Source organism: Eubalaena glacialis, chromosome 10 (genome assembly GCF_028564815.1).
Source record: "Eubalaena glacialis isolate mEubGla1 chromosome 10, mEubGla1.1.hap2.+ XY, whole genome shotgun sequence".
In the NCBI taxonomy this organism is placed as follows: Eukaryota; Metazoa; Chordata; class Mammalia; order Artiodactyla; family Balaenidae; genus Eubalaena; species Eubalaena glacialis.
In genome coordinates, this window is record NC_083725.1 from 87417415 (window position 1) to 87428752 (window position 11338).

General features: G+C 35.2%; 1 protein-coding gene across 1 annotated transcript; it reads right to left on the reverse strand.

The window, feature by feature from the left end:
- Nucleotides 1-1040: 1040 nt before the first annotated feature.
- Nucleotides 1041-7867, reverse strand: SVIP (small VCP interacting protein). Its single transcript, XM_061203159.1, has 4 exons — nucleotides 7662-7867; nucleotides 5140-5190; nucleotides 4484-4597; nucleotides 1041-1474 (listed from the first exon to the last, which is right to left on the reverse strand). The coding sequence occupies exons 1-4, from the start codon at nucleotides 7713-7715 to the stop codon at nucleotides 1460-1462; spliced, it is 234 nt and encodes a 77-aa protein (XP_061059142.1). The 5' UTR covers nucleotides 7716-7867; the 3' UTR covers nucleotides 1041-1459.
- Between the last annotated feature and the right edge of the window lie 3471 nt (nucleotides 7868-11338).

An 11338-nucleotide genomic window follows, 5' to 3' on the forward strand; every position in this document is an offset into this window, starting at 1 on the left:
ATACCACTAATTCTCTAAAACTGAAAATTGAACCTGTCTATAACTACATATCTTGCCTGGATAGTCATAGATATTTCATTCTGTAATAGAAGGAAGTGATTTTTCCAAAGAGGAGTCAAGAGATCTATATTATAGTTCAAACTCTTTAAAATTAACATATATAACATACTGCAACATAACACAAGATTTGTGGGAAGGATGAGCGAGATAGTGGTTCAGTTTCCTTTTTGTAAATCAAATGAGCTGGTCTATTTAATTTACAGTCCCTATTGTACTTAACATTTGAAAATTCTAATTTAGGGCTCAGACTGTGGCCTTGTCATCCAAAAGAGCAACCATATTAAAAGACACAGCAATTCTTCTATTTTAGCTTATTATATATTAAAAAACTCAAAAAACCAAATATGCTATAATACATGTTACAAATGAACAAAAATCTACAAAGTTTATGGCAATGTATCATATAGAATTACCTCACAATATTTTTATGTTTAAAGTAGACCTTTTTAAATACAGTACTTACATATTTCTCTTTCATATATTCATACTTGCCTTGGCAATTTGACATCTAGATAAATCTTATGATCATTCTTTAATAAATATAAAAGAAAAAAAACACCTACGAAATTTGGACAAACACACTACCACTATACTTTGTTATATTTAACCCATCCAGATTCTTAGTTTAACTCATTTAATTACTGCAAAGATCTTTATAGAGCTGAATCTGATACTGTATAATAGTACATCACTGCCCTCTGATGGCACCACTAATATATAATTTTAAACTCAGCAAGCAAAAAAAAAAAAAAGTATTATAATGTAAAACACAGTATGTTAATTTTATAAGCTACAGAAGTAGGAAATAAATTAGGGGAAATTCAATGTTTTCTACAAATATTAATTTCTTAGTAAGTTATAAAAATTTACAGTGTTCCTTCATATAAGCCCTTCAAATGATTTTTCAAGATTTTCCCTGATGACCAGTTTAAAGGCACTAAGTCCATAAGTTTAAGCAAAAGTCTTCACATATAATGAAATAAAGAGATATAAGGTTAATCGGCAAACTATAAATAGCTAGGTCACTTTATAAAGGAGGGAAAATACAAGTGCAAACTTTAATATCTGAGATGTATGCAGAATTTTTCCATGCAATATATAAATATATATTCACTATTTAGGCCCATGTTTTAGCTACTAAAAAACGGCAAATCACCCACTGTCTGCAGAAGAGCAAATGTAGGGAAAATAAGTATTTAATGAAAGGTCTGGCCATTTCCTAAGTCTAACAATCAAAAGCATTTTCAATATTCAATTTTGAAAAAGCACTGCATTTAAGAGCACTAAAATTACGAAGTCTGAATCTTCATTTATTCAAAGAGAAGAAATTAAATTGAGGATGTCCGCTTGATTGCAGATATTAGTTATTGGCAGTAGACTCTTTCACTCATGTTATGCTTTATGAAACTGTCCACTAGAAAAGATAAAAATATAGAGAAAAGTAAATTTTGTTTAAAGTTATGTTACTATATTCTAGTGAACAAACAGATAAGAGAGAAATATGGGCTATACAAATGTAAAATGATCTTTGTCAGTAGCAGTGATTAGTAAAATTTTACATTATAGTCTGAAATAAGATACATGATGGTGTAAAAATATAAAGAAATAAAACAAAATATCTGGGCAGATTAATGAGTGGTAGCTAGATTCCCAAATACCTGATAATCAGTAAAACAAAAACAAAACATCACAAAACAAGAACAACAATGAAACTACAAAATAAGAATAAAGAAATTTTTGTTTGAGGCAGGGGAGCGAAGAAACGGTAGAAATTATTAAATAATGGTCTGGCAAAGTCTTTTCCTTGCTTAACTTGAGAAACTATTCCATTTGGTGTTCTGTTTAATCAAGTTTATTAAATCTGCAATAGTAAGTTCTGAAAAAGCCATTGGGATAGTACCAGAGATATTTACCAGTCTCTAAAATAGTGTTTTCCAAGTACATTTAAGGAATTTTTTTTTAAACATATTTTTAAAAAATCTTTATTTAAAGTTAGAAAATTAAGGATTAATCCAAGTAAACTTGCTTTTCTTTATTTTAGAACTACTTACAGACTTAAATACTGTGCCTTTTTTAATCTCTAAGAAAGGAATTCAATGTATAACACAATATTCAGGATTTTTAAACATTTTTACCATGGGATTCTATTTTCCACAAAATATCTCTTAGGACTAGTGTTACAAACACTAGAGCAGTGATTTTCAACCTGGTTTGACATCAGACTCCTTGGGCAGCTTAAAAATCCTGATGGCTAAGTCCCACTCTCAGAGATTCTGATTGGTATAAGGTCAGACCCAAGGTTCAGTCTTTTCTGAAAGCTCCTCATGAGCCACTGCTCTAGACATCTGCCACCACTCCTCTACTAGTATATCCTCAACTGATGCTAGTTTGTGTCCTGATGCTATCATCACACTGACTTAGTAAAATAAGTTCTGCCTTTCCAGAACACAGTGAGCATGGCCAATGCCAAGTGTCCCAGGAAGAGGCAGCTAGTCAGGAGATGAATATGTGGAGGGCATGAAGACAGGGAAGGACATGTTTTCCTCATACCATGAAGTCGGGTTAGGAAGAATCTAGCTATACCACAGAACACTCAAGGCCAGCCTGTAGAACAGGCCTGACAGCAGCCCCTAAAAGAGCCTAGGCCAAAGGGTTTGAGCATTAAAGTTACTCTTTATCTTGTATTTTCCCTTCTGTTATCCCTGAGCCTCCAAAAATTTATTTTGAACTTCACTGTATGCTCTCAATGAGCAATGCAGGTGGTCAAAGAAAAAAGGTACTAAATTTAACACTGAGATGTTTTTCATTTTGAGCACTTCTGAAAGGACCAGAAGAAATATAGGGCCTAATTTATTTTTAATCTATAGGCTTCACGGCACAGAAGCTTTGGGTTTAATTAAGAAAGCCCCTTTCTCCCTTAAGAGTTCAAAAGCTGATGTTAAATTTGTTAGGTTAGAACATGTAAAATAAGTACCTTCTGACTATACATAAAGTATCCCTTTTGTAACATTATATGTGACTTCAAGTCATTCAGAACTTCTATTTCTTCTACTATGAAATAGTTGATCTCAGCATCATTTTCAGTTCCATAATTTAATTTTCACAAGTGCTTTGTCTTTGAGAACTCTATATGAAGTAAACCTGGTGACACAGATCTTTATCTCAACAGAATATTGAAAGTAAGCATCTATACTTCTGATAAATATCTGACCTTGTATCTTCCAACTGTTTTACTTTACATTTATTCTATCCTATTATGGGGGTATATTAAAAAATAAATAAACAAACACAATGGTCACAGTTATTTACCTCAATATCAAAACCAATTATTTTATATATTGTTAAAAGTTAACTATAAAAAATTATTTTCTTTTAATTTCATTTATTAAATGAGATTAGATGAAGTAACATATAATGATAAAATGCACACAGATAAATCTTATTGCTCTGTGATATTCCTGAGTCAGAATCATGTCTGCTCAGGATGCTCCTGAACTGCCTGCCCCACAACTTGGGGTTGTACGTACATATATGTATTTATATAGATAGTTTTGAGAGCAAAAACCAAACCAAATGGAGAAGACAGAGAATCAGCTAAACAAGTGCTCATAAATCACTGACAAATTAAATATAAATGAAACTCAGGACATTGTCCTTTTCACAAATACCCTTGAGAAATGTATTTCCTTTAAAAATGGGACAAAGAAGAAAATCTTAATATCTGAACCATTCGTCTCTTGAGCTTTAACATGTAAAAGAAAACCTTTATAATCCTGCTAGACTGTAAGGATCCCCAAGTTCAGGGACGTTGTTTAACTTGTCCATTATTATATTTCTAGTGTCAAGAGCTACAACTGCTACTATTGGGATGGGCATGTGTCAGACTCACCCCTGTACACCCTATTGTCCAAATTAACATGAACGTAACTATGATAATGAGTGACGATGGGAAGCTCAAAAATCTCAAATCATTTAGTGAAAAAAACTCAAAGAGTTTAAAGTAGTTTACAGTATAATCCAATATCTAAGACTGACGTATAAAATGAGATTAGAAATGATGTCTGTCAAAATGACACTGAATTTGGGTGATTTTTACTTTCTTCTTTGTGTCCTTCCATTTTGCTTGAGTTTTCTACACATTTAAGATTGCCATTAATCATATAAGTATGAAGTATTAAGATAGAGGGTTGAGATAATCAGGAAAAGTCTATTTTCATTTTGGGAAAAAGAAAGCAAATCTATTCCAATGAATGTTGGAATGTCCAAATAAATTGACACTTCTTCCAATCTATATTGTTTATGCTTTTAAATTAATTCACAATTTTCTGACAATCCATTCCCCGAGGAAATTATTGAACAGATTGCTACTGAAGTTTTGAAAAATTCCAGGTAAATCAAACCTTAAGTAAATTTTAATACTTACCCTAAGGCCACCTTCTGGTGGGGGCCCAGATGTAGCCATTTCTTTTTCTATTTTTTCCTTTTTCTTTCTCTTTTCTTCCACAGACTGAACATTCAGAATGCCCCGAGATGCAGCCTTCAGGAAAATTATTAAGGAGTGTAGAAAAAGAACAAAAATTAATTTCCTGTTACCAAAAGGTGTTTTTTGTTTGTTTTTTGCCTTTTAGGTTTTTCTTTGGAGGTGGGGTGTAGGGAATGGGGTTGGTCTATTTTTGGTAACAAAGAATTAGACTATTTCTACAACAGCTTTACGTAAAACATATGATTTCTTCATTGGGTATTTTGCAACCATACACATTCCCCCCCTAAAGTTACTTCACATCTGTCAGTGTTTTATAAGGCACAGTCATTTCATCTCAAGGAAGAATGTTATTAAAGATTCTTCCTTGGCATCTCCCGTAACAGAAGACGTGTATAGACATTTTCATACATTAAATGACATAAATGCATTAAACCAATTTATAGAAACAGAAATCATTTTGAAAATGTTTTCCTTTAATTTAAATTTCTAAGATATCAGATACCATTTTCATTAGAGACTACTACTAGTAATAGACATCTATAGAGAACAAAACGCAAATTTAATTATCTAAGGTAGAATTTTATTTTTACTGTCACCTCCTTCTGTCTTCTTTCTGCAGCCTCTGCAAGCTTTGCTCTTTTTTCTTCCTAGGAAAAATGTGTAAGAAATATGGTTTAAAACAAAACCAAACATTATCCTTGATATTTTATACTCTTATCTTATAGGTAATATAACAGTTTACAAAAATAGTACTGGCCCCAAGTGTCCTACTAAGAACGCCATTATTTATAACATGTATAAAATACTCAACTTTCTGAATTTCATTCTCCCAATCAATAAATCTTCAAGGACTTCCCTGGTGGCGCATGGTTAAGAATCCGCCTGCCAATGCAGGGGACATGGGTTCAAGCCCTGGTCCAGGAAGACCCCACACGCAGCGGAGCAACAAAGCCCGTGCGCCACAACTACTGAGCCTGCGCTCTAGAGCCCGCGAGCCACAACTACTGAGCCTACGTGACACAACTACTGAAGCCCGCGTGCCTAGAGCTGGTGCTCTGCAACGAGAAGCCACCGCAATGAGAAGCCTGCACACCTCAACGAAGAGTAGCCCCCGCTCGCCGCAACTAGAGAAAGCCCGCGCACAGCAACGAAGACCCAACACAGCCAAAAATAAATAAATAAATTTATAAAAATTTTAAAAAATTTTAAAACCCTTCAAATAAGCACATGATGAGACATACACCTACATCTATATCATATATATACATTATATATCTCATACACACATACACATACACACACAGAGTGGCCTATAAAATAATCTATTTGCTTTTTCAAAAGAAAAGAGCTTACAAGCTAGTCAGGGCAATAATAAAACAAATGACATTTAATAATACAAGCAAGGAAATACATGGTTTGGTACTGCCAATTAAAAAGGAGTTTGAAGCAGGCTGGTATTTTCGGAAGAAGTTCATGAATGAAGCGAGTGAATCTCATTGATAAGGCAGGAAGGACTAGAGGAAATTTATGAGATGTACTGTTCCATGTTGGGAAACCGTGAATATTATTTTTCTATATATTATTCATAATAATGTTATAAATTATGTAAATATATGACAGTAAGTAGCACTCTCTTGGGAGCTGTGTTAATAATTCCCCCATTTTCCATACCACAATACATTCATTCATTCATTTCATCCATTGGATAAATACTTATTGAGCAACTATCATGCCTCAGGAACTTTTCTAGGTGCTGAAGATACAGCAGTGAAATAATACAGATAAATGTTTCCACCCACATGGAATTTACATTCCAATGAGGACAGTCACATATAATCAAATAAATATACATCTGTCAGACTGAAGTAAGTGTTTTAGGGAAATATAAAGAAGAGTATGGTCAATAAGAAATGGAAGGATGGGTGGATGGTAGAGTGGAGGATCTACTTTACATAGGGTGGTGAAGAAAAGCCTCAAAGATAAAGTGACATTCAAGCAGTGAGCAATGTGGTTATCTGGGGCGGGGGAGGGGAGGAAGGGCTTAACAAATGCTGGCAGATTGGTATTTTATCAATAGCCAGATAAACAAAATTAAGAACATTTAAAAGCAACAGTAGCAAGAAAGACAAGGTGAACTTTCTCATATCAACTTCCAGGTCATTTTTAGTATTTATGATCAAATAGCTGAAGAGTTAATGTACTTCCCTAAACAACTCATTTCCTTCAACGAATTTTTAGCCAGATACAAGAGAGGAATTTAGGTTTTCTGTTATCAACTTCCTGTAAGGATTATTAAGGTAAAAATGCTGTTAAAAATTAGAAAGCTACAAAAAAGTATAAATGTATTATACCACAAACCACCTAGTTAAATCTGAAATTATCCAGATAAATAACGAATACTTTCTAGTACAAGTATGTCCCAAATATTGCATGGAACAAATCTACGTATCTTTTAAATGTATTTCTTGTTTATCTGAAACTTCAAATTTAACTGGGCGCCCTATATTTTTATTTGCTAAACGTGGCAACTTTACAAACTGTACACTCGGTACTACATAAAATACTTTTTAAAAAAAAAACTTAAAAGTGATAAAGACTAAAGGTAAATCATTAATACAATATCCAATAAAGCGCAGAAATATACAAGACTTTATTGATCACCTTCTTTAAACAGCTGGTACAAACACAGGTAGATGCACATCTACAAGATTAAACACTTCAGTTCCCGGAGAAAGAAGGATTTCTTTTCGCACCCTAACTCCATCTACCGCATCGCCAGGAATGGCCGCCACACCGCACCGTCCACGTGCGCCTGCGTCCTACGAACTGCCAATTCTGCCACCCGGCTGAAGGTAAAGAGACGCTGGAGCCGCCTTTAGAAAGACACCGACGCGGAGGCAGCAGCCCACGTCCGGCAGGCAGGACCTCAAGGTCCCTCGGAGCACAGCCACCATCTCCGCCACCAAGGTCCCCGTCGACGGGCTCCACGGCCCGTGCCGCCGCTCCCAACAGCCCGTCGTGGAGCCGCAGCTCGGGGCCTCCGGCGCGCCCCTCCGGGAACAGGTGCGCGCGGCGCGGGCGGGCGGACGCGGGGACGCTGGGAGGCGGCCTTACTTACCAGGTCCGGCGAAGGAGGCGCGGCCTCCGTGGGACAGGGAAAACACAGCCCCATGGGGATCGCGACTGGGGGATTCCCCTTCTGGATCCGCCCCAGACCAGGCCGTGCGAACTGCGCGATCAGACCCGGGTCCCAGTTATGCGGTGCTCGCTCCGCCCTCAACGGGCGGCTTGGTGACTGGGCGGCTCGGCTCCGCCCCGCTCCTCTGCCGCAGCGCCCCACCGCCGCCCGCGGCTCCACCCCCGCCCGCGGCTCCTCCCCCGCCCCACCATTCCTCCGGGGCTTGCTCCGCCCCCCTGATGCCAGCCTCCACCCTGGTCGCGCCTGGACCCCACCCCTGAAGCCAGCCTCCGCCCCACTGAGGCAACTCCCCACCCACACTTCCAGAGGCGCTGCTAGGACGGGGCCTTGATCCCAGGAAACACCTGCTGAGGGCGACAAGCAGAGGAGGGGTGGAGAAGCTTGGCTATGGCCTCCAAGCTAGCCCAGTTGGCTAGCCCTGTATAAATGAGTGACAAGACTCTGGATAGTTTATGCTACCCCTTTTGTCAGAAGGGACTCTGACCTCCAAGAAATTAAAGCCAAGATTTCAAGTTGATGTCAGCCCCCTTTTTTGTAAGTGCCACTCAGTACTACTTCAGTTAAGAGGGCAGAACGTGAAATCCATCACTGTGTTTTAGAATTGAGCCTCATGAATGCACCTTTAGTTGAGTTTCCTATTAGTTTCTGGTGCTTTGGATTCATTTATCCATCCAAGAGTAATAATAATGTTTGATATATTCAGAAATATTTAAACTGAATGCTTCTCAATTTTTAATAGGCATAAGAATCACCTGGGCATCTACTTAAATGAATTAACATATGAGTTAACAAATTTCACAGCCAAATGGATGTATCATTGGAAAATTGATGCAAGCATACAGGGTTCTTGATCTTAATCTTCTGTTAACAGTTTTATGAAGCCACAAAGTTTTCCTTTAGAATTCTTTAATTTCTTACCCAGTTCAGTGCTATGGTCTAAAAATTATCAGAAGCCTGCACCTGTCAAAAAAATCCTTTCTATGACTCCTCTTGAAGATGAAGCATTTTTTGCAAGAGCATTGGAGTGAAATAGTGACCATCTGTAAATGACAAAGGACTTGAAAAGACATGATTGAAGAGCTGATTACAGTGCAATTGACAAAGAAACTTGGTTACTGCTGTGACATACAACAATTCAAGATAATTACTAACATTATGGCTGTTAACATTTTACTAAGACATAACCAGATTTTTAGGAGCTCCATATAATTTCCAGTATATCTATATTAATAACATTTACCCATACAATATAAAATAAGAAGGTTTATCAGCACTCATTTGATAATGCTTCCCATGTAATTTAACATACCAAATAAGCCTAATTTGTTTAATATTCCTCTTTCTCAGATGCTTCAGGTATCCTCTCTGAAGCATCCTAGAGTTAGCTAGAAGTCAAAATAACTTCTATTAGAATTTGATATTTGGGAAGTTTTTCAAAAATATCAAAAAGGTTTCAAAATACTTGGTCACATAGGATCATATGTCACAGTGGAACAATACTTAATTACTTAACCAGTGACAAAAGATTTCAAAAGCAAATGTCAAAAGTTGTAACAGATTACTGGTTAAAGGTAAAGAAACTTTGCAGTCAGTTATCCAAAGCAAATCAATATTTTAAGAAAACTTTGTCTTCTTAATAGAGAGAAAGCCAAATTCAGGTTTTGTACCACTTTACCTTTCATAATAAAATTAATTTACTCAATTAAATTGATTCTAATCTTTATCAGTCTTGACCACACATAGAATGCCTTTCTAAAGATTCATTTTTTTGTCCCTCACAATCTTCTACAACTTTCTATATCCACATTAATTTGTCCCATATTTTCTTTCCCATTTAGGAATAACCAGCTTTAGGACAAAATTACTTTCGTTTCCCTTAACAAAACGCATTTCCATTCTTTATACCTTCTTTTTCCTTGCATACAAAGATGTTTTCCTTATTAATTTTTACTAGTTTTAATTACATATTTTAATTATTATAATTCTTAACCTTAAAAAACTTAGTTTCTAGTGAAAACTAAGGAGTAAGCAATTTATGAACTTGTACATTAGCATTTTGTAGATAGGCAAACTTGTGAATACTATTTGTAGTTTCTAAAAACAGGTGATTCCTTAAAGAAAATGTCTCAGTGTGACACCGAACATATTTATTTATTTATTTTGAATTTTATTTTATTTATTTGTTTATACATCAGGTTCTTATTAGTTATCTATTTTATACACATCAGTGTATACATGTCAATCCTAATCTCCCAGTTCATCCCACCACCACCCCCACCACCCCCGTGCCACTTTCCCCCCTTGGTGTCCATACATTTGTTCTCTACATCTGTGTCTCTATTTCTGCCCTGCAGACCGGTTCATCTGTACCATTTTTCTAGGTTCCACATATATGCGTTAGTATACGATATTACATATTTATTAATAGTCCTAAATATCTTTAGTTTCTCTGTAAAAGGAAACCTATGTTCAGTAATTAATATTTCAGTATCTTATTTGGAAATGATCTGGATATTCAATGAATTGCCATCATTGAACTTAATTTAGCAGTTTCAAGTTACAAAAAAAAAAAAATCTGGAGGACCTATTTTTGATAGATATACTTAAAACATAATTATTCCTAAAGAGTTCGCTTAAAACTCTTATTTACATTTAATTTACTTAAAAGTTTCATCATATCAAGTTATTTTTCTTGCTGACAAATTTTGTAATGGGGATAAGATCTTACTTGATTTCTAGTAAACCTAGGTACAATAAAAATATTATACTTAATGTTGATGACCCTAAAGAAATGTCTATTAATTAAACCAACAAACTGAAACTTGTTTTCATTCATTTAAATTAAATCTATTTCATTTAATCTATTAATTCTAGATCATGTGATCCTAAAATTCATTTGGGTTACTTTCTTTTATATTTCTGAGTATTTATATAAGCACTTAATTTCCTTTAAGCCAATTAAATAGAGTTCTTTTACAAATTAATATTGGCAATACCATACCTCTACAACACACATATATAAATATATACACACAGACACATAGTTTCCACTATGTGGACAGAGAATATAGCCAATATGTTATAGTAACTTTAAATGGAGTATAATCTTTAAAAATATTGAATCACTACATTGCACACCTGAAACTGATATTGTTAATCAACTATACTTCAATAAAAAACAAGACAGAACAAAACAAAACTCTTTCCTAGGACTGTTTAAAGATTTTAAACATTTTGTTTAAACACAAGTCATTATAAATATACAGCAGAGGAAATTTATTTCCCCCTATTATTAAAGCATAATTCTAAATCTCTAAATAAGTTGTAAATCCAATTGTAAAAATTTAAACATGAATACATCGTTTTCAAAGGCTTATGCATATTATTATTTGTTGAAAAGAAGCAAATCTCAAATTACCACAGAAAAGAAAGTGGTGGTAAGATACGGTATTTAATAAAATTCTAGACCCTGTAGCTTGGATGTTAAATGGTTGCACTGTTTATTTTGCTGAAATGGCAGAGCATTGTCTTTATTTTTCAAACGAAGTCAAATCACAAAATGCCACCTGATGTTAGAAATCTGCATATTTTGGTCT

Coding starts and splice junctions, on each gene's coding strand:
- SVIP (XM_061203159.1), bottom strand. CDS start 7,715: ATGGGGCTGTGTTTTCCCTGTCCCACGGAGGCCGCGCCTCCTTCGCCG. Junction 5,191..7,661: donor CGCCTCCTTCGCCGGACCTG/GTAAGTAAGGCC, acceptor CATTTTTCCTAG/GAAGAAAAAAGAGCAAAGCT. Junction 4,598..5,139: donor CAGAAAGAAGACAGAAGGAG/GTGACAGTAAAA, acceptor ATTTTCCTGAAG/GCTGCATCTCGGGGCATTCT.